Raw genomic sequence first — 24,445 nt, 5'->3', positions numbered from 1 at the left:
GTGTGTATGGAACATTTACACCCCTGAAACCAGGGCTTACATAGTTTGTTTACTTTCCAGGCTCTCAGCTTGTGGCCTGTCTTCTGCCCATCCTCATTTCCTTCCTTTTGGATGAGAATGCCCTGGGATCAGCAACTTCCATAATGAGAAATCTCCATGACTTTGCTTTGCAAAATCTCATGCAGATTGGCCCTCAGTACTCATCCGTCTTTAAAAGTGTAATGGCTTCTTCTCCAGCCTTGAAAGCCCGCCTTGAAGCTGCTATAAAGGGCAATCAAGAAACTGTCAAAGTCAAGACACCAACATCTAAACATACTAATAACTCTGGGAAGAGTTCAAGCATCCAGTTAAAGACCAACTTCCTGTGATTTTTCTTTTCTTTTTTTTAAACTAGTAAGCACCTTAACACAATACTTGATCATTTCCTTCACTTTGGGGGCAAAAGTGACATTTTAGACACAAGTGCACTTGAGGTCTGGCTATTTATTTTAATTTAAATAGCTTACTTTGGAAAGTCACAGCCAACTTACTTTTTGTGGTGTGTGTGTTTTGTTTTTTTTTCTTTCATGTAATAAAACCACAGAGCTCAGTCAGAATTCTTGCCAGGAATATCAGTAAAATGCTAAAGAATTAAACCCAGAAAACCAACCACTGCTTTAAAAACAAAATTTATTTCTTCTAACAGTCCATATACATATGATATACTTAATACATTGACAGATATAGATTTGACTCTAAATAAATTATCTGCATTTACATTGTATCAATTGCTAATTTAAAATCCTGCCTTATTCAATAATTGTATTAAACTTTCTTGGAGTTCTCAAACAATGTAAGTGACTGGAAAGCTATTTAGGAAACTTGGTTTAGAAGTATCTAATATATATATAATAGTACAAATTAATTACAGTCCTACAGTGTAACTTAAGATTTGGTATCTATAAATATCATGACATTTTATGATCTACTGGTTTTATTTGTATTGAGTTTGGAAAATTGACATTTTAATCATTTAAAATATAACCAGGGCATTTCTATTTCTCCCATGGATTTTCTTTTACCTCTGTTCCTAACAATTTTCTTCATTTTCATTTGTGGCAAACATTCATACCAATGAGTTTAATATAATTCATATCTATATTTTAATTAACTATGGGTTTCTATAAATGTTAAATTTAGTACAAATTTAGATCATCAATGAATAAAAGTATGTTTTTTTAACATGAAACATATTTTAATACAGAAAAATCTGATGATAAAGTCATTTTGGTTGAAAAGTATTTTTTAATTGTTGATGATCATTGACTCTCCTTCCACTTCAGTGTTATACTGTGTGAATTAAACACTGTGTCAAAACAAAGCACTTCCCCATTAAAAATTAAAACCCAAAGTGAGAGGGGCATGTTCAGAATAGAGAGACACGTGGAGTCAAGCAAAAACAATGTGATGTACTCTATTTTATTATGTTTGTATATAAATACACTTGTAAATTGTTCAGAATGAAAACATTTGACAAATTCTAACACTACTATCAATTTTTCTAATTTACATAAATAAAGCTAATTTTCTTTATCATTCTTGTATGTGAAATTATTTTACCCACAAAAGATGGCTGGTTAGTCTTAAAGAGCCCAGAAAATCATTTCTGTGGAGCAAATAATATTTTCTCTAAAACTTAGCCTATTTTCTTTGAAGAGTCCTGTTTTGCGCACATTCTTTGCAGTGGTTTGCATTCTTTGTCTTCCTAATTGTCTCTTTGAATTTGTATACTTGCTGTTCCCTTCATGTGAATGCCCTTCTCCGCCTGTTCTATCTGGCTGACTTCCACTCCTTTTAGATCTGGTTTAAATGTCACTTTCCCTAGATAACTCCTTAAGGCTTCTTACCCTCCCCTCAGACCAAGCAACTGTAACTCCTTCATCTGTGTTCCTACAGATATTATATATTTTTCCATGCACCGAACATCACATTACATTTTAATATTTCCCTTTTAGACTGTGCCTCCTGAAAGTGAGAAATTTTGTCTTCTATAACTGCCTGTGTGACATCAACTAGACACTTAAAAAATGTTGAACTGCACTGATGTAGGATGAATTTGAACTCAGAAATGTATCCCTTTGCAAGGCAAATGCTAGAATGGGATATTCTCAGGATAAAATTTTGTTTGTTTGTTTTATATTCTTTTGTTTCATTTAGTATGTTGGTAAACATTAAGGTTTCTGCTCATCATTTAGTGACCTGGCATCCTGAATTATCTGGATTAAAGGTGCTATATGAGTATCAGTAGTTAGGAAAAAATATCATGTCCAATGCCATAGAATTAAGAACTTTGAGTTGGGCACTATTCTATAACCTTTTTCTTTGTAATCTATCATCTTGTTTAATACAATATTGGGTTGTTTAGGGGGTTGTTTTTTTTGCCTTACCCTGCAGCTTGTAGGATCTTGGTTCCCTGACCATGGATTGAACCTAGGCCCCCAGCAGTGGAAGCAATCCTAGCCACTGGACTGCAGGGAATTCCCTCTTTAATACAATGCTGAATTAGTTACAGATATCTTTACTGATAAAGAAGGTAAGAGGCTTAATGGCTGAGGTTTGAACCCACCTTTCAGTGTTCCACATTCCCTCCAGAGTTTTCTTCACTCTTTGTTGAAGATATTTTCATTGAATATTTCTCCAAATTTCCACCAAAAGTTTAATGGCTAAAACAACAGGAAAAATTGGGAGAAGTTTGTGACCTCTACAATTTCCATGGGAATAATGATTATACAATTAGATACTGATATAAGTTCTGACTTGTTCAAAGGTGAATACTTAAAATTGAGAAACACATAAAAAATTCTTTACATCTGTTTTATTTTAATAAGTCTCCAACTGTGATAAAGCAGTTGCCCCTTAATAATTCTTTACAAATTAAATCTATTGATAACTGACTTGGATTGAAACGAAGTGATATATTTGCCTTGAGCTTTATGTTTTTCTAAGGGCAGAAAGAACTATGCATAAAAGGTCTTAACAACCTGGATAACCATGATGGTGTGGTCACTCACCTAGAGCCAGACATCCTGAAGTGTGAAGTCAAATGGACCTTAGGAAATATTACTATGAACAAAGCTAGTGGAGGCGACAGAATTCCAGTTGAGCCACTTCAAATCCTAAAATACGATGCTGTTAAAGTGCTGCACGCAATATGTCAGCAAATATGGAAAACTCAACAGTGGCCACAGGACTGGAAAAGGTCACTTTTAATTCCAATCCCAAAGAAGGGCAATGCCAAAGAATGTTCAAACTACCATACAACTGTGCTCATTTCACACGCTAGCAAGGTTATGCTCAAAATCCTTAAAGCTAGACTTCAGCACATGTGAACTGAGAACTTCCAGATGTATAGACTAGGTTTTGAAGAGGCAGAGGAACCAGAGATCCAAACTGCCAACATTCATTGGATCATGGAGAAGGGGAGTTCCAGAAGAACACTGACTTCTTCACTAAAGCCTTTGACTTTGTGAATCACAACAAACTGGAAAATTCTTAAAGAGATGGAAGTACCAGACTACCTTACTTGTCTCCGGAGAAGCCTGTATGTGGGTTTGAAACTTTTGTTTCTTTTTTTTTTTTTTTGAAACTTTTGTTTCAAGAAGCAACAGTTAGAACCCAACATGGAAAGACTGACTGGTTCAAAATTAGGAAAGGAGTACAATAAGACTGTATATTGTCACCCTGCTTATTTAACTTTTATGCAGAGTACATCACGTGAAATGCAGGGCTGGATGAATCACAAGCGGGAATCAAGATTGCCAGGAGAAATGTCAACAACCTCAGATATACAGATGATACTAATCTAAGGGCAGAAAGTGAAGAGGAAGATAAAGAGCCTCTTGATGAAGGTCAAAGAGTCTCCTCTTTAAAGCTAGCTTGAAATTCAGCATTAAAAAACTTGAGATCGTGCATCAGGAATAGAAGGGAAAAAAACGGAAGCAGTGACAGATTTTATTTTCTTGGCCTCAGCATCACTGCAGATGGTGACTGCAGCCATGAAATTAAAAGATGCTACTTGGAAGAAAAACTACGACAAACTCAGACAGCATGTTAAAAAGCACAGACATCACTTGGCCAACAAAGGTCCGTTTAGTCAAAGCTATGGTTTTTCCAGTAGTCATGTATGGATAGGAGAGTTGGACCACAGAGAAGGCTGAGCGCTAAAGAACTGATACTTTTGAATTGTCCTGGAGAAGACTCTTGGGAGTCCCTTTGACTGTAAGGAGATCAAGCCAGTCAATCCTAAAGGAAATCAACCCTAAATATTCAGTGGAAGGATTGATGCTGAAGCTGAAACTGCAATACTTTGGCCACCCGATGGGAATAGCTGACTCAGTGGAAGAGATCCTGATGCTGGCAGGACCCAGATTGATGGCAGGAGGAGATAGGGGCAGCAGAGGATCAGATGCTTAGATATCATCACCAACTTAATGGACATGAATTTGAGCAAACTCCAGGGGATAGTGGAGGGCTGAAGAACCTGGCATGTTGCAATCCGTAGGGTTACAAAGAGTCAGACATGACTTAGCAACTGAAAAACAAATAGTCTCATTCTATTTAATCCAATGTTTATAAGCTTATCATGGAAATTCTTAAAAAGAAACCTTGGAGATACCATATTTTTATTAATGGAGCACCTAAAGCAAAATTTCTACTTCTATAAAAGAAAACTCCACCAACAACCTAAAGGGATCATTAAGGCACTTTAAAACATACAAATAAGTGCTATAAAAGAGATATTAGCATAGTGCTATGAGAACTCTGTAACATTAATATTGAAGAGAAAAATTCCCTTTTTATTACAATATTAGTTTGCATGTTGAGGGAAGAAATTAAACCCTCAAGCTAATAAACTATGATGTTAATAAAAAACTGACAACCTATGAAATAAAGTCGATACTACCCAAACACTATCAAGTTAAAATGTTGAATCATTTCTGGGCATTTAATGGCTGCATCATGCTAACAATCTTGAAGCTTCAGTCTGCCCATATGTATCTTTCAAGAGTCCCATTGAGTTAACATAATTGTAGAGTCAAGATAATTACATGTATTGCATTTTCTCCATCAACTGAATGTACTTTGCTCTTTACAAATAACTTGTTAGCCCTTGCAAGACCTCAATTTATCAGAAATACGGTTATTTAACTGCTGGTTAACCAACATTCATCCGCTGGTTCATGAATTGCGCCTATGTTGACTTTTCTGTTTATCAGTCTGATAAACTGATGCCTGGGCTTTTAGCTTTGAGGAAACGGAATTCTGCATTATGATACAGAGATGGAATATATCCAGTACAGACCACAAATACAACTGCAGGGTCTATAAATTCAAAGAAGCTAGCTTGCTTTAACTGCCTGTTTGGTTAGGACTCCAGCACTGGTCTACTTGGGGCATTATAAAATGATGATTCCACTGGGTACTTGGAGAAAATTCTTGATTAGGTGATAACCATTCTCAGTACATGTCCACATAATACCCTTTGACAAAGTATTTCAGAAAATACTTATTTTTTTTTAAAGGAGTCTTAACTATTGTTAAAATAAGAGGTCATTGCTACCAATGAAAAACTAATGTTGACACTGTTTTGCTTAAATATTAGGATCAAAATTTAATCACTTCTCTGAAAAACAATCTAGATGGAAAAAACTTTATAAGCAAATATATGTATGTGTGTGTATATATGTATATATGCATATAAACACGTATCAGCAAGAGTGGACTGCTTTATAAAATAAAATATTCCAAGAAAGAACAAAACAAGTGAGTTATTTTTTAAAGTAATTTAAAGCATGCTAGTGACACAGCAAAAGCAGTTTTGTTAGTGTTGTTATTGAAGTTAGTACAAATGTCCTCAAGGGGGAAAAAGAAAAGTGCATCTACAACTAAAACAGGTTCTCCGTTGAACAATGAGGTGGAAGCCCTGGTATTTCTCTGCTGGTTACTTGTTTCTGATCTTAAACCCAGCTCTGGGCCTTGTAGTTTATAATCAAATGCCGGAGGAGTACCTGCTGCTTCCTGAGTTGCCAGAGTAACTTGTCTCCTACCCCTTCCTCCCTAATAGTGTCAGATACTAGAAACACATCATCTAGGCCTTCATTTAAACACAAAGGCTTCGTAAAAATAGATTTGCTAAATTATGGAAATACTTTTATTTCAGTGGTCAACAGACTATCATGAGTCAATATCAGATGAGATGTGGTTAGAACATGTACTTCCTTTTCCCCAGTCAGCTGTATTGTGACTCTGCCATTTGCTATAGGTTTTCATCGCAAATGCATTCTCTTTTCAGTAATAAGGTGACCATTCTGATTTCTCAATGTTGTATAAAAATTTTTGTAGAACTTTCTACAATATTAAAGTGTTTCTTTGGTTATTTATGTTCTTAACATAGTACTGGAACTTCTAGAAATCACCTAAAAGGTCTGTCTCTGGGCAAATATGCGGGGCTTTCCTGGTGGCTCAGAGGGTAAGCGTCTGCCTGCAAGGCGGGAGACCTCGGTTTAAACCCTGGGTCGGGATGACCCCTGGAGAAAGAAATGGCAACCCACTTCAGTATTCTTGCCTGGAGAATCCCGTAGACAGAGGAGTCTGGTAGGCTATAGTCCATGGGGTCACAAAGAGTCAGACACGACTGAGCAATTTCACTTTCACTTTCACTGGGCAAATACAAGTAAACCATTTAAAACAGTTCATTCTAGTTTAAATGGTTGGGGTTTCCATGCTTGTCCTTGAAAACCCGTCTAGCACGTTTCATGATGTGAGTTTCAAAATCATCTTTTCTCTAACCATTTTAAAGTACCTCCTTTTCAGCTGTTTCTTATATATTACACCTAAAGCAAACTGACAAAGGAAAAGGCAGGTAAGTGGGACTTCATAAAAATTACGAACTTTTATGTTTCAAAGGACACCATCAAGAAAACGAAAAGACAACCCACAGAGTGGGAGGAAAAATTTCGCAAATCATATCTAAATTTATATTGTGTGTGTGTTTGTGTGTGTGTGTGTGTGGAGAGAGAGAGAGAGAGAGAGAGAGAGATGCAAAACCACGATAAGATACCACCTCATTTCCACTAGGATGAGTGTGATCAAAAAGACAATAACAAGTGCTGGGGAGGATGTGTAGAAATCGGAACCTTCTTACATTGCTTGTGAGAATTAGTGCAGCTGCTTTGGAAAACTGGTAGTTTCTCAAAATGTTAAACATAATTAATGATATGACCCAGCAAGTCCATTCATGCAAAAACTTGTACATGGGGACTTCCTGGTGGTCCAGTGGCTAAGACTCCACCCTCCCAATGCATGGGCCCTGGGTATCAATCCCTTTTAGGGAACTAGATCCCACATGCTGCAACTAAGAGTATGCATGCTACAACAAAGACCCAGTATGGCCAAATAAATACTAAAAAAAAAAAAACCCTGTACACGAATATTCACAGCACAATTAATGACAGTAACCAAAAAGTGGGAACAACCCAGGTGTCCACCAACTGATGAATATATAAACAAAAGTGGGATATCCATTCAATAGAAAATTATTCAGCCATAAAAGGAATGAAGTACTGATACATGCTACAAAATGGATGAAACTTAAAGACAGTATGCTAAGCAAGAAAAGCTAGACATAAAAGGCCTCTTGCCATATGATTCCATTTTATGAAATGTCCATTGACATGAACTGTTACGAATAGGCAAATCCATAAAAACAGATAGTAGATAACTGGCTGTCAGTGAAGGGAGGCTAGAGGGGAAGGTAACTGCTAACGGGTATGGGGTTTCTTTTTGGAATGTGGAAAAGGTTCTGGAATTAGACAGTGGTGTTGGTTGTACAACCAAATGAATATAGTAAAAACCACGGTACACTTTAAAAGGATGAATTCTGTGGTATGTGAATTTGTTATGGACTGAATTATGTCTCCCAAATAGATGTAGTCTTAAGCCCTATTACCTCAGAATGTGACCTTATTGAAAAACAGGGTCATTGCAAATGTAAATAGTTACAATGAGGTCATATTGCAATAGGGTGGGACCTTAATCCAATCTGACTAGTGTCCTTGTAAGAAGAGGAGAATGCCACTGGAAGACACACAGACACAGAGGGAAGATGCACATGTGAAGGTGGAGGCAGAGACTGGAGCTACACTGCCACCACGGAGAAATGCCTGGCCCTGCCGGAAGCTAGAGAAGCAACATCCTCCTTCCCCAGGGGCTTTGGAGGGAAAATGACCAGTCAACACCTTGATTTTGGCTTTTAGCTTTCAGAATTTTGAGAGCGTAAGTTTCTGTTTAAAATAAGAATCTGGTACTTTGAGATGGCAGCCCTAGAAAAATAACAGATTTATATCTCAAAGTTTCAAAGAAGGAGTTAGTTACAGAGAAGTTGAGAGACCAGGCTATCTCAGCAGAGAGTAGTTGCTCAGTATACAAAGTGAACACAGTTTACTGTGATGGAAGGAAAAGACACTACAAACAAATCTTTACTATTCAAAAAACCAAAAGGCTAATAACTATGTTTTTAGTTATTTTACTTAGTAATGTTATTTCAGTTCTCAAAATACAACACATTCTATTGTTGCTTTTCTTTTCTGCCTACTGACTATGGTATGGTGTATGTATGGTGTATGCAACTATGTCATCTTAGGAAAGCCACCTTACCATCTGGGCTTTCACTCTCATTTACAAAATGTTCTTCTTCCTTCATATTTCAATGAGAAACAAATGACAGCGTGCATCTGAAAACACTTGAAACTCCCAACTGTAAAGCATTTATTCTTTCAATGCCATGATTGTAGCTGTTATGTAAATTAAGCCTTATTCAAAAGTCTTAATTAAAATTTCCTTAAGGCTATGCTTACCAAACATGCTTGATCCTATAAATCATTGGAGGAAAACTTATAAAATCCAGTTATTTGGAGCTCACCCTAGAACCACTAAATCAGAATCTTCAGAGAAAGGGCCCAAGACTCTTTTTTTTAGCTAGGCCCCATGTGACTCAAAAGATCTCACAAACATAAGAAAGAAATTCTTCCCTGTCAATATCTGCTTACACATAGTGTGCCTGGAAACATAAGGAAAGCATATTGAAAAAAATGAGTGCCCCTACCCCCACATGTCAGAAAGTAATAACATGCTAAAAGCAAATGATCAAAACACAATGGGGACATGTAATAATATAAAATAAATGTCCATGAGTCTATGATAATATAGATTATTGAATGAATAAATGAATGGTGGAAAATAGACAAATCTTTCATGCAAAAGAATTCCAAATAATTTATGTGAAGCCTAACTCCTTACCCCTTAAGTGTGGGCTGCAGGTAGTAATTTCCTTTAAAAAAGAGGGGAAGGAAAAAAGAATAAATTTTACACTGGAGAAGCCTTAAAATATTACCTCAGTCAGGTGATCAAAATTAACATCAACAATGAAAAGTCATGTTGATAATAAGTACCCTTGACACTGGGCTTCCCTGGTAGCTCAGCTGGTAAAGAATCCGCCTGCAATGCAGGAGACCCTGGTTTGATTCCTGGGTCAGGAAGATCCCCTAGAGAAGGGACAGGCTCCCCACTTCAGTATCCTTGGGCTTCCCTGGTGGCTCAGACAGTTAAGATTCCACCTGAAATGCTGCAGACCTGGGGTCAATCCTTGGGTTGGGAAGATCCCCTGGAGGAGGGCATGGCAACCCACTTCAGTATTCTTGTCTGGAGAATCCGAGGGACAGAGGAGTCTGGCGGGCTGCAGTCCACGGGATTGCAAAGAGTCAGACAGGACTGAGCGACTAAGCACACACACTCCTGACATTATGTGACGAGAATGGCACTTTACCTTTGTGGTCTTCTTTCTAAAAACCCATAACCCCAGTCTAATTATGAGAAAAACATCAGACAAAACCATATGGAAGAGTATTCTATGAAACACCTGGCCAGTACTTTCCAAAGCCATCAGAGTTTTCCAAAACAAGGAAAGTCTGAAAAACTATCAGAACCAGAAAGAGCCTAAGGATGATGACAAAAATGTAACAAATTCTGGATGGGATCCTAGAACAGAAATGGGACATTAGTTAAAAACTAAGGAAATCTGGACTTCCCTGGTCATCCAGTGGTTGGAAGTCCACTTGCCAATGCAGGAGACACAGGATCGATCCCTGGCCCTAGAAGATTCCACATGCTGTGGGGTAACTGAGCCCGAGATCTAGAGCCCGCAAGCCGCAACTATTAAGCCCATGTGCTGCACTTACTGAAGGTTCCAAGCTTAAAGCCCATGCTTTGCAATAAAAGCAGCCCGTGCACTATTCCTAGAGAGAGTCTGCACACAGCAATGAAGACCCTGCACACAGCAACAAAGACCCAGCACAGCCAAAAATTAATTAAATTTTTTTTAAAAAACGAAGGAAATCTGAATGCAGTATGAACTTTAGTTAATAATAAAGCATCAGTTTGGTTCACTAGCTGAAATGTACCATACTAATATATAATAACATATTAATGGCAGGCAAAACTGGATGTGTGATATATGGCAACTCTTTACTATCTTCCCAACTTTTCTATAAACTTTAAAATTGTTCTAAATTTTCAAGTTTATTTAAAATGAAAACAGAAAATCTGATTCAGAATGTCCAAGGTATGGTCCAATAATCCCAACACTTGTTTTTCATCTTTCTTCTTGCTTTTTCATGCTTCTCATTTTCTGAGAAGCACTACCCTATCTAAGGCCCGCTCCCAGTGTGGTTTTCAGCCTAAAGCAGAATGACTGTGAGGCTGCTTGACCTCTGCCTACAAGAAATTTATGATTAACACTATACAGGTATTAACAAAGTAGGTCAGCTCTGCCTCTGTTTACCTGTGCTTTTAGGGATTAGTCAGAACAGGTAACTCTGTCTCTGGCCACCAACAGGAAAATGGTGTGGTGAAATAGAAAAGTAGGTACCTGGCTTCCATTTTGAGAGTAACACCCACCTTAATAAGTCTCAAAACACCTTAGTCACTTCCATTTTGTTTATGCTGCTCCCTTTTCATGTATTATTTCCTTGGGCTCCATTCCAGATAAAAGAAATCAAGTGCCAAGCACTACCCTACAGAATGAATGCCTGAAGAGCCACAATAAACAATGTTCCTGGACCCCTGTTTCTAGCAGTCATTTCTCTAGTCTGAGTCATCAGCTAGGCACATTCCTAATGCTTTTTCTGTTCCCTCCTACAGATAACACCAGCGCCTTTTGCAGCTGAAAAGACTAGAGCACAGAATGGCATACACGGCGGTGTTTAGATGAGAGATCACTAAGATCTGGGTAAAACAGACTTAAGGATCCCTCGTAATTCATGCTAATTATTAACATCTGAATATTAAGTATCCAGGGGAGAAAACTGGTAAGAAAAATAGGGTAGATCTCAGACCTAGAAGGACAAATACTGCTGGAGTTGGTTCCTTTTGAATTCCTTGGAAAACATATAACATGAACAGCAGGTGATACTATTTTCATCACATGGTTATTGCCACATTCTGAGGACAGGGAAATAATGCACCCTTCTCATCGGTGTTTACACCCATATTGTATTTCTATGTGTCCCCTGCTACAGTGTTGCTCAGCCAACCTGTACACACAGGTCTTTCCGTCTTTGCACAATCCTTCTATTTTCTTAACCACTTCTGTCACTGTTCACTAAACTTCCCTCCCCTTCACTCAGTCTATTCTGTTCAGACTCAAGAAGTAGAGACTACTGATTCATGATGACCTTGAGTGAGATCACGGCTAATTAGGAATGATCATATCTGTGAAAAGCAGTTCCCTTGAACTCAAAAACCAATCACAACAGACACTTAAGCACCTATAGTGTGCAAGGCCCTGTGGAAATATAAGGAAGGACCAGGGCAGAAAGAGTACTGAACTCAAGCACCAATAGATATGGATTCTAATTCCAGATCTGCCTATGACTAATTTTGTTAGTGTGGGCAAGTCAGCCTCCTGGCTTCAGTTCCTTCTCTGCTAAGTAACTCAGCATAGTGTGACCAACAATCCCAGTTGGTCTAGGATTCCCAGGGCCAGCACTGAAAGCTGTGTCCCAGGAAACTTGTCAGTACTGAGTGAGCCAGGACAGTTAGTTCCCCTCTTGCACAGGCTATTTGAGATCCTTTCCGGTTCTGATACTTCTAAGCATCAGATGCTTCTCAAGGCATGTTGTTTATGACCTTTTATGAGTGCAGACTGAGTCACACAGAGACAGGGTAGTGGCTACATTGAGAAGAACCTGCATGGCTTCCTGCCTCTTGGGTTGTGACTCACCCAGGGATGTTGCAGTGCACCATTCCTAACATCTCAGGGGAAGAGATCAGCTGAGAATGGTACACTAAGGCAAGAGACATTCTTGGGTTTCCCAGTGGGAAAGAAATTCAAAAACAATGAACTAGTGAGAAGAATTTGCAGTAAATGTTGAGGCTGCCAGCATTCTTGTAAGTGAGCCAATGGCCTTTTAAGCTACATCTACAACTGACGAGCTTCTTGGCCACCACCCCAAAGAAGGCTCCTTTCCCAGTTTAGACTATATTCAAGACTGGCTTGGCAGTAAGGCTTTTAGCATCCTTAGATATACAAGCTTACTCCAGCAGGAGAGAATATGAAATCAACTTCCTAATAAAGGTTTAAAAAAATTTTTAATGCAAAAACAAAAAAAACAGAGTGAATGACTGCCACTGCTGAGGCTGATAACAGAATCTGTTGTCCTATTTTCATGAGTTTCAAGAAAAGGATCCTCAGGACTTCCCTGGTAGTCCAGTGGGCAAGACTCCACGCTTTCAATGCAGGGGGCACAAGTTCTACCATCCTTGGTCAGGAAATGAAGACCCCACATTCCACATGCTGTGTGGCACTCAGGATGGGGTGGGGGATGCCAGGCTAACTTGACTAGGAAGACAGATGAACTCAAGGCCTTAAGTAGATTTACTACATTGCAAACAACTATAGAGGTTGCCAGCTGGCCCTGAGCTCACTCGGAAAAATGATGTAGCTTGCTACAGATTTATATTTAATTTAGAAGCAAACTTCAGAATCACCTTGCATATTTTTATGTGCTTGATTTCATTTTGGCTTTATGCTTAAGATCAACTCCTATTTCAACCTCACCTTGTGGGATAAATCTGGCCTAATTTCCTTCTCAGTCATTCTTCTTAAATACCTGGATCCAAAACACAAGCCCCAAATAATTATTGAGTGGAGACAGAATGAATGTACATGGAGAAAGTCAAAAGAGCTAGATTAACACAGGCTATTTAAGGAGCTAAGAAAAAAATCAAGGACTTTCTCTAATTCAAGAAATGAAGAGAGCAGTTATGTAAAGTCTCTTACCCACCCTTGGCCAATCAAAAATACGGTAAAGTTACGGACTTCTCTAGAGGCCCAGTGGTTAAGAAACCGCTACCCATGGAGGTGACACAGATCTCTGGTCTGGGAAGATCCCATATGCCTCGGAGCAACTAAGCCCATGTGCCACAACTACTGAGCCAGCCCTTTGGAGCCTGCGCTCCGTAACAAGAGAAGCCACCGCAGTAAGAAGCCTGCAATTAGAGAAAGCTCGTGAGCAGCAACAAAGACCAGATGCAGCCAAAAATAAATAATAAATAAATGTTTTTTAAAATAAATAAAAAAATCTTTAAAAACATACAGCAAAATCAAGTTAAACTGGTTTAATAAGTGTGTGCCAAATAGTATTATAGTATTTCCCCTAAGCAAATTTGCTTCTCTCCCCTGTTAGCTCTATTGTAGTATAATTAAAAGCAATTAACAAAGAAAACTTTTAGCCATAATTTCAAGAGTTAACTGTCTGGAGACTGACTATGATGCAAATGAAAATATGTGTTTACACATAACTGAGACAGCAGTAAAGGGATCTAATGAAATGGATATCCATAGAAGACATTTTTGGTGACATAAGGTCAACATGGGAGAGAATGGCTAAATAAGACGACTCCAGGCATGTGACTTTATTTTATTTTAGCCAGGCCATGTGGCCTGTGGATCTTAGTTCCCCAACCAGAGACAGAAAACCTGTGCCCTCGGCAGTGAAAGCACAGAGTTTTAACCACTGGACCACCAGGGAATTCCCTAGGCTTGAGACTTTAAATTCTTTCACTTGAGGCATATTTATTATATGTTACCTAATAGACTGTGAAGAAATGGAAAAATGTGTGCTGGTTTGCTTTGTCCACCCTGGCAGGTGACCAAAGTTCCCTTAATTAGCAAGACTGGGCCACCTGTCCTGTCTACTTCCTCCTGAGTTTGTTAATCTCTCACCTATGGAGCTGAGAGAGATCAAGAGGAGGGGTTGTAACTTCTGTAAATCCTACCTGGGAAGGAATTTCTGACAGAAGATCAGATGACAACAAATAGATTGAATCACAGCCTGATTCAGCCTAAGCATGTATCAGAATTATCAAACTCATCGAACCAGATGTCAGTGTTGGACTGACTCCTAGCAGACATCCCCTGGGTGCCCACTGTGTGCTGGGGACACTCAGCTTAGAAGGTGCATAAATTCTTCCTGATGGCTTTTTCCTATAAGATGAGGAGTTGGAGGTGTGGAGAGTTCAGGAGAAAATTCTGTTTATATCAGTGACTTTATGGTATTTTTAATAGTAAAGTTATATATATTAAACTGATCTCTAAAACTTGATCATCTAGGGTTCTGTTTGCCACCTCATCTTGGTCCTCTGAAAGCAGGAATGTTTTTTCCGTAAGTCACTCATTTGGGGTTAAGAATGAAAGTCATTTGCTATTTTATTTCCCTCCAAATCTCATACAGATCTAAGGCACCATTCTGTAAAGAATAAAAAGCTAGATTCTTGGCTACATGCAGCTCTCCTAAACAGAATACAGTATAATGGTGGTCTGGGCATGACGTAGCCTAATGTGGACAAGAAGGGGGGCTTCCCAGGTGATGCTAGTGGTAAAGAATCCACCTGCCAATTCAAGAGACATAAGAGATGCAGGTTCTATCCCTGGGTCGGGAAGATCCCCTGGAGGAGGGCATGGCAACCCACTCCAGCATTCTTTCCTGGAGAATCCCACGGACAGAGGAGCCTGGTGGGCTACAGTCCATAGCGACATACAGAGTCAGACCCGACTGAAGTAACTTAGCGACACCCGCGCACATGGATGTGAAGTACTGACTAGGGGTGGGGTGGAGGTCTATCCTGACTAGAGAAACGGCATTAGACCACATGTTCTGGGCCCAAATATTCGAGACTACAGGATGTGATATTCCTGTTGCAACCAAGAAACTTAGAACTCCAGGTTCTAGTCCCAAAGAACATAAAATGCATTGAGGTGGATCTATATTTTGCCTTTCAAATGGAGTCACATTCTTCATCATGTTTCCAAAGTTTCCAGGAAAATTAAGCATTTTGTGCTTTTTTTTTTTTAAACAGGTTAGTGATCTAGACTGTTTGTCTGAAAGCCTTGCTATAAAGTTCTGATTTATCTGGCAGACTAAAAAATCCCACCACCACCTTTGGAAGTTGCAGCAATTAGTGAGAATCTGCACTTTCTGCCCTTTTCATTTTTAGGGATAAAGTCAAAGTGTTAGTTGCTCAGTCATGTCCAACTCTTCACAGCCCCATGGACTATAGCCCACCAGGCTCCTCTGTCCATGGGATTCTCCAGGCAAGAATCCTGGAGTGGGTTGCCATTCCCTTCTCCAGGGACCTTCCCAACCCAGGGATCAAACCTTGGTCTCCAGCATTGCAGGCAGATTCTTTATCATCTGAGCCACCAGGGAAGCCCTTTTTAGGGATAAGTATATATGAAATAAAGCTTTAAAATACATTATTGTTATCATTATTATTACTTTGGTCACACTGAGTTTTGCAGGATCTCAGCATTCTTCTTTAGTGCTATAAAGGAGAAAGGACTTCTCCCTCCCAAGCAACTCAACCTTTCTGAGAAATTAAATGTCCATGTAAGTGTCCCTCAGAATAGCCACATACGCAGAACACAAAGGGAATAGATTGTCCCTCAGTAGTTTCTTCTGGTCCTAAGATGCAGACAGTCTGAATTTTTATTATAAAGCAGTATATTTAATAGCTTATCCTGACTTTCCAGTCCTAGGTCCAGATGATGTTGACGCCCAAGAAAAACTGGATTGCCAAGAAAGATGATGGCCAAGAAGGATGTCAACAGGTCAAAGAACTCTAGGTGGCAAACAAGAAGCCCAACTTTCATGTTGTAATGGAGTAAAATTTGCCACCTGAAAATGTCCTTCTGGCAGGCACATTATTCTGAGCCGAAAACAATCAAGGCCCAAAACACTCAGAAACTTTGACCTTCCCCCAACTGACTAAAAGAATGTAGGCAGAGGATCTCTTCTAACAGGGGCTGTTATCATAGATAATGATAGTATAAATTAGGTGTGGTTAGACAGGGAGAAGCCTAACAAAGTCTGTTAAGTCCTCTCTGTGTCCCACTGTCTCTGCATGGCCCAGCAAACATTTATCTACCAAACATTTGCTCTTCCATCTCCATGTGCTTTGCCTTCTTACCCTTTGAAAGTCCCAAACCACTACTCCAAATATCCTCTTTTATCTTTAGCTAAAGATGATATTTAAGGTAAAGGTTTCAGCCATTTTAGCAAGTTACTCAGGGCTTCCCAGGTGGCGCAGTGGTAATGAATTTGCCTGCCAAAGCAGAAGACGCAAGAGATGCAGGTTTGATCCTTGGGTCATGAAAATTCCCTGGACTGGGCAGCCTGGTGGGCTATACAGTCCATGGGGATGCAAAGAGTGGGACACAATTGAACAGACACACGCACAGCAAGTTACTCAGTTACCTGGATCCCCTCCAGGTATACACGTGATTAAACTTTTGTTTGGTTTTCTTCCATTAATCCATCTCATGTCAATTTTTAGACAGCCAGAAAAAACTAGAAGGGTAGAGGAAAATTTCTTCTCTCTGATAATGTCATGAGAGGCATGCAGTCTCTCAAGTTGCAAGACTACTCAAGGAAGGGACAGTTGGCCCAGAGACACTTCAATGTGTACCTTACCAACAGTGTAGCCAATATCGCCATGATTACCATGATTAACCTTTGAGATCACATGTGCCTCCCAGCACCACAGCTATCCTGAGACTGGCAGGCTAGCCAAAATGTCCTGAGAACAACCAACCAGCAAGACTCACCAGAAAGAAGCCCACAGAGACACCTCTAGATGGACTACTGGGTCGGCAACCAAATTCCAGTTTAGAGGCAGATGTGGTCATCAACTTGATCAGCCAACTTAGGCTGGAGGGACTGTTTTGTGTTGTATAAATCTGTTTTTCTGTTTTTGCAGAAGACAAAAAAAATTTTTTTAAGTACTTAGGTTTATTTTGGAGAAGGAAATGACAACTACTGCAGTATTCTTGCCTGGAGAATCCCATGGGCAGAGGAGACTGGTGGGCCACAGTCCATCAGGTCGCAAAGAGTCAGACACGACTGAAGTGACTTAGTAGCTGCAGCACCAGGTTCATTTATCTATTTGTTCAAACTTCTATGATTACAAACCTAGAAAAGCTTTTGAATTATATTGCCTATTTTCATTTATTTATACCATAAAATTACTATAGTCCCTTCTTGAATTAACATTCTATGTCTTTCATCACAGCATCTTCACGCTGAATTCTTGGTAGATTATATCTTGGTACATTTTATTTGAAAATCACATGAAGAGAAAAGTTTTGACCTCGTTATAAGGCCAACAGTCATGTCTTAATGACCAATATGGTCATATATCTGCTGCTCACTAAATGTTTTTTGATGATTATAATGAGCAATGCCTTTTTTCCATTCTTTGAACCCAGGCATTTTTGCCACTAATTGGTCACAAGCCTAATATTAGGACTCCTTACCTTTGGGTACAATCCTACCCTTAGGAATTTTTTCTAAGTAAATATTAAAAACAATTGGTAAAAACATACAAATAATTTATTTGAAGAATTGTTTATAATAATTCAGATCTTTTTAGAGCCCGTGCTGTGCAACAAGGGAAACCACGACAATCAGATGCCCATGGACTACAACTAGAGAAAGGCTTCCACTTGCTGCAACTAAACAAAGTCCGCATGCAGCAACCAAGACCCAGTGCAGCCAAAAATAAATAAAAAGATAAAACATTTTAAAAGTTCATAGACAGTTTAAGATAAGGATTCTTTAAAAACTGTATAAAATCCACGTGCTTCTGGGCTCACTGAATGCTGCTTCTCAGTGCCAGAAATAAATACTGTGGGGTGTATTGAGATGAGAGTATACATACTTTGTTTTCTGCACCCAGGAATCCAGAACACTGAGTGGACTTGTGTTTCCTTCTCCCTTCCTTCTGAGAACACAGAACTACATCAGAGCCTTATGAAATATAACCAATGAGGCTATGAGGTATTTCTGGTGAAATACGGCAGAGGTTATTTCTGGTGAAATATGGCAGAGGTATTTCCAGGAAAAAGGTTCCTTCCCCTTAACATAGGAGAGAATTCTGCTTCCTACCCAAGCAGTCTGAAGAAACACTGGTTCATAAGAAGTATATCAAGAAACTGGAAAAATGCCTTTCCTTTCCTTGCTATTCCAGTTCCTGACTGAAAAAAAAACATACTGGCGACCTCACAAGCTGGAAGTCATTCTGATCAATCTCAGAAGTCTGGTGTGCTCTGCCAGGATCACTATTTTAAGCCTGTTCCTGGGGCTCTGTGCCACCTTTGCCTCCAACAGAGGAACTGAAACCCTTTGCCTTTTCTCCATAGCCAAGGGGCATTTGTACCTACCTCCTCCACTCCTCTTGCCCTTCTCCCATTGAACAGTCTGTGTTTCTCGGCCTGCTGTACCTTCAGTCAAGGGGAGTATCGAAACTCAAAACTCTGGGGAAGACTTGTCTCCCAGTGTGAGAAAGTAAGAGAGGTGAGACGGGTGTGCCCTACATCACTACAGCAGAGGGGAAGGTGTTTCTGTCTGCCCAAAGTGAATGTCTAGGCGTATTTTAAACAAAGCAAAACACGGTTAAACAGTGATTCAGAGTCTCCAATTACCAGTACAGCTTTATATTTTGAAGACGTCACTATAAGTACCCTGGAAGCTTGAATTAGAGGCCTAGTACTGCCTATAGTGTAACATCCCTGTCTCACCTGTGAAGCCACTCACCATTTGTAGCACCGTATGAGAAAATGCTTTCAAAGCCCCAGATCTTAAATAAACCAGAGAAACAAATCAGCAAATCCCCACTACCTTACTCTTACACTGACCTAGGACTCTACAACTTGTTTACTCTGGTAAATGTGCTGACTTCATGTATTTCCACTGTATATACGTTTCTACTGCAAAAGACCGAGAGAAAAATTTAAATCTATTTAGAAAAGTTTTGATGATCCTCAGCAACAGACATGCAGAGAAATAGGCACACACATAGGTCATTGGTAGAAGAGTAAACTAGTACAACATATTAGAGGCCAATTATGTAATATCTACTTTTTTACTCTTTTTTTTTTTTTTGCCACACCACACAGCTTGCAGGATCTTAGTTCCCTGACCAGGAACTGAACCCACACCCTGAGCAGAGAAAGTGCGAAGTGCTAACCACTTGACCTCCAGGAAGTTTCTAATATCTATTTTTTTTAAAGTAATACTTATTTTTTTTTTCTATTTTTAAAAATACATATTAGTAACATAAATGTCCATTGGTAAGACTCTGATTAAAGCATAATATAAATAAATAAATATTGGAGTAATATGAAACTAATTTTTTTCATGGAGCAAATCAGTTGTACTGGTGTGTGAAAATGTCCAACAGACAATTGTTAAAAAAAAAAAGCTGCAGAGCAGAATGTATATTATGCTCTTATTTATGGTTCTATTAGTAGATCATATATGTGTGTTTATATACAAGTTCTTTGTTGAAGCATGTATGTGTATGTTTGTGTGCTTTTATTAGCATGGAAAATTTCTAGAAGGATATATAAGAAACTATTAATGGTGATTAAGGACAAGTACCAGGAAATCACGTTATACCACTATTTACACGAACACAGTTTATCATTTAAAATACTGACGAATAAAAAAATATTAGTACATTTAGGATGCTACCTTAGGCACAACTCTGGAAACATAATTAGCCTTCCTTAATGCTAAAAATCAAGAATCTCAGAATTGGTTCTGTGTTGAACAAAATTCTGCCTTTTGCAGGCAGCTTCTGAGCCCCATTAGTAATTCTGGCTACTAAACAGTCCAACAAGAAACATTAGTGCGTTAAGACCTTCCAAGAACTTCTGTGTGTCAGTAAATTGGTGTAACCCTCATGTCTAGAAATGAGAATGTGCCCATGAAGCTGTTATAAATCACCATACACACACTGCCTTACACGCTCTTCAGTTTAGATGTTTAGCTGTTTTCAACACCCTTCCCATGGGGTAACCAAGTGAGATCCTTCTGGGCTTCTATTCCTTAGAGGAAGGACGGCAGGTAGGTCCCAAGGTGACTCTAGCATCTTCTAATTACTCCATCCACTTTCTAGCTAGCCACTAAGAGACTGAGAGATCAAAGGACTGGGGACTACTGGGGAGGTTTCTCTGTTTTGTTGAGTCATTGTAACCATATCTTCTCATTTCCAAGGCATCAGCTTCTTCGATCCCATCACGATGTTTTATCATTGGTTACTTTTACAGTGACATTTATTTGTGTTATTTAAGTGTGTTTACTGGTCCCGGGGAACTCTGTTGATTTAAGTGCTACCATCCAGGGAAGACGTTTGTGCCCTGTCCTCCAATTGCCAATGAACACAGGCTCAGATCCAGTAGCTGCCAGGCTACCGGAGAGAGGAGTGACTGACAGCCCAGGGTGAGGAAGTCACACACTCAGAGCTCGGGCAGGGCGGCTGGCATAAGGAAGGAGAGCTGCCTGCAGAGGCAGCTAGCTCGTGCCCTGCTCTGAATCCTGGAGGGTGGCGGGCAAAGCCCCACTAGAGGAAGAGACAGAATCACACAGCTATCTGCGGAGCTCCCTGCGCCACGGTGATGAGCTCCAGGCTCAAAGAAGGCTCTGAGGAAGGCGAACAAGAGGATGGAGGAGTAGGGGAACATGGAGCACATCTCTCTCCACACATCCATCAGGAATTCACCTTCAGACACAGAAGTGCATGCAGAACAGGAGCTGAGAGTTGCCAGGAGTACCTGACCAGCAGAAAAGAATATACAAAACCATGCAAAACTCGGTAAGATCAAGGAACTAGGGGGAAAAACAGGAGTGTTAGTAGGACTGGACTTGCCCTCTGTGGGTAGGGGAACTGAAGCAGGGGTCTGAGCCCCACACTGGGGCAACTGTCTGACACAGCGGAGAAATATTTAAGGCTGAGCGCGAAACAGCTGATCTGTGGCAGCCTAAATGGAATGAGAATCAGACATGCTTGCCACAGCCATACATACCCCGGACAGAAACACTGGTCCTCTGGAAGGCGCAGCAGTTGGAAGCTGGAGTTTAGGGACTGTGGAGCAATCCCACAGCGAGGGCTGCTGTTGACTGAACAGTAGAGAGGCTGGCCCATCAAACCCCTGACACGCTGAACTGCACAGTAGGACCCCACCCAGGGTGCTCCTTTAAGTGACTGATGCCACGAACGACAGAGTAGGACCCCAGTCAGGGTGCCCCTCCATGCACCTGACACGCCAAACAACAGAGAAGGACCCCGGCAAGGGAACCCGCTAAGTGCCTGAACGAGTGGAGTTACAGAGAAAGACTGGTCAGAGAGGCCTTCTGATCGCCCGCTGCAAGAGGCTCAAGAAAAGACTGATAGGGCCATGACTCCTACGGCGGAGGCGCACTTGGCGCCGCCAGGGTCCCCACAAGCCAAGCAGCTGCGCCACCTTCACGCTCAACTCTCCCTGGGGCAGAGCTGCCACAGGCAAAAAGAGTCTTGCGCCTATGCATGCAGGGTCGCTTTGGTCGTGTCCAACTCTTTGCGACCCTGTAGACTGTGCCTGCCAGGCTTCTCTGTCAGGGAAGAGGGTTCTCCAGGCAAGAATACTGGCCAATACTCACTGCCATCCCCTTCTAGAGCATTGTATTTCCCGCTGCCCTAGCCACCAACCCCCCTGAGTACCTGGTGCTGCCAGAACCCCTGTGACCCAGGCAGCTGCACCACCTCCACACCTGGCCCTCACAGGGGCAAGCCCAAGTCCTCCAGGGCAGCCTCAGGAGCAAACCCCAAGGAATGATCCACACGTAGAGGTGGAAATAAAACCACAACTGAAACCCAGGGCCTGTGTGGCTAAGGAAGAAGACCCAAAACCTTCCCACCAGCTGTACAAGCTGCAGATTAAAACTACACGATCAACTAGGCAGACTCTGTGTCCATGGAATATATAAAAGGTCACTGAGAGCTCCCACAAAAGAAAACGCACTAGTTCTAGTAGCTGTGGACATTGGAGGCAAGAACACACAGGAGTACGAGCAGATTAGAATCTGAGCTGCCCCCACAACAGACCCAGAGATCAGCACGGTGTTGGAGGGCATCCTAGGGAGGTGAGGTGGACTGTGACTCCCAGAGAGGGAAAGGACTCTGACAGCAGTGACTCAAGAAAAACATTTATTATTCTCATTTTTTGACTTGTTCTGTAGATGCTTTTGGATTTTTTTTTTCTTCATTTTATCCCCCTCTCTGTTGTAGCTGTCAATTTTCTTGGCACTATCAAATCCAATTAAGGTTTTGAGCTTTTTTTTGTTCCCTCAGTCACATTTTTTATTGTTGTTATAAACCTCTGCCTCTACATTGGGCTTTTACAATTCTGTGGAGTTTTCCTTTTTTCTTAACCTTTTTAAATTTTAATTTTTTAAACCTATTATTATTTTTCTACATTTATTCCTTTGCTTGCTTTTCCTACTGTCCTTTCCCCCTTGCAGTTAAACTTTAATATATATAAATCTTCTTTATCTATCTCTATTTAACTTTGCATATCCTTGCTTTCTTTCCTTTCCACTCAACATATTTGTTAGTTTTCTCTTCATTGGTTTATTCCCCAATTGGCACCTTGCTTTTGTTTTGTTTTCCAGTTTGTGCTTTAGTTAGTTTTTCTCCAGTAGATACATTTTTGGTTTCCTTTGTTGGCCATGTCAATCTATTGTACTTTATTTTTGTTGGACTGTTTTGATTTTGCTTATGGGTGTATATGTATATGTATATATTCAGTCACACTTTTTATTGTTGTTATAATCCTCTGCCTGTACATTGGGCTTTTGCGGTTCTGTGAGTTTTCCTTTTTTCCCCCTTTTTCCTTTCTTCTTCTGTTTCTTTTCTTTACTCTTTTTAATAATTTTAACTTTTAACTTTTTTAAACCTATTATATTTTTTCTACACTTATTCCTTTGTTTGCCTTTCCTACTGTTCTTTTCTCCTCACAGTTAATCTTAAATGTATATAAATCTTCTTCATCTACCTCTATTTAACTTCACGTATCTGTTCTTTCTTTTCCTTCTTTTCCTCTCAACATATTTGCTAGTTTTGTTTTCATCACTTTATTCCCCATTTGGCACTTTGCTTTAGTTTTGTTTTCCAGTTTGTGCTTTAGTTAGTTTTGTTCTTAAATGGTAAATATAATTTTTTATTTCCTTTGTTCACAGGATCAGTCTATTGTACTTTATTTTTGTTGGACTGTTTCGACTTTGCTCATGGGTGTATATGTATATGTGTATATTCCATCATTTTAATTATTATTTGCCTGATTTTGTAACTACTATTTATCCAGGGTTCACCTTTGGTTTCTCATTTTTGGATATTTGTTTTAATCTCACTTAATGCCATACAAACCACTTGTGGAATCTTCGTACCTGACCAGAGATCAAGCCCTGAGCATTTGCCGTGGAAGCACTGACTCTAAGTCCCTAGAATACCAGAGAACTCACCCTAGGGAGTATCAAAAAGTGAGAACTCGCACAAACGAAACCACTTGAATACAGACCCAGCATCACCCAACCACCAGTAGAACCCTGTGCAGGAAGCTTCATCTAAACAACAAACAAAACAAAAATACAAATCTAGTCTAGTCATCAGCAGACAGGATTACCACCTCACTCAGCCTTGTCCATCAGAGGTAAAACAAACAAACAAAAACTCAACCCAAATCTCACCCTGTAGGAAACTTACACAAACCACTGGACCAACCTTAGGAGGACAGAAAACAAAAGGAAAAAAGAATTTAACTTTCTTTGAAGCCAGGGAAAAGGAGACTTTAAACACAATAAGTTTAGAAAAAAAATAATGAAAAGGCAAAGAAATACTAACCAAATGAAGGAACAAACTAGAAACACATAAGTCCAAATAAATGAAGAGGAAATAGGCAAACTACATGAGAAAGAATTCAGAATAATGATTGTAAAGATGATCAAAAACCTTGAAAACAAAATGGAGAAAATGC

The 24,445-nt window shown here is 39.9% G+C and overlaps 1 protein-coding gene across 9 annotated transcripts in view; it reads left to right on the top strand.

Annotated features, from left to right (window-relative positions):
• The window catches only part of HEATR5A (HEAT repeat containing 5A), a 96,259-nt gene extending 93,538 nt beyond the window's left edge, over positions 1 to 2,721 (top strand). For 8 of the 9 annotated variants that reach the window (XM_043921425.1, XM_043921428.1, XM_043921427.1 and 5 more), the window contains one exon: positions 61 to 1,572. In XM_043921425.1, the coding sequence (XP_043777360.1) occupies positions 61 to 368 (308 nt within the window). In that variant the 3' untranslated portion in view covers positions 369 to 1,572. Of the gene's footprint in view, positions 1 to 60; positions 1,573 to 2,605 lie in introns of those variants that run through there. The other variant, XM_043921432.1, reaches the window with a different exon arrangement.
• The last annotated feature ends 21,724 nt before the right edge of the window (positions 2,722 to 24,445 follow it).

This window comes from Cervus elaphus, chromosome 13, assembly GCF_910594005.1.
Source record: "Cervus elaphus chromosome 13, mCerEla1.1, whole genome shotgun sequence".
Classification (NCBI taxonomy): domain Eukaryota; kingdom Metazoa; phylum Chordata; class Mammalia; order Artiodactyla; family Cervidae; genus Cervus; species Cervus elaphus.
Note: the sequence above shows the minus strand (reverse complement) of the source record. Positions and strands in the feature narration are given on the sequence as shown.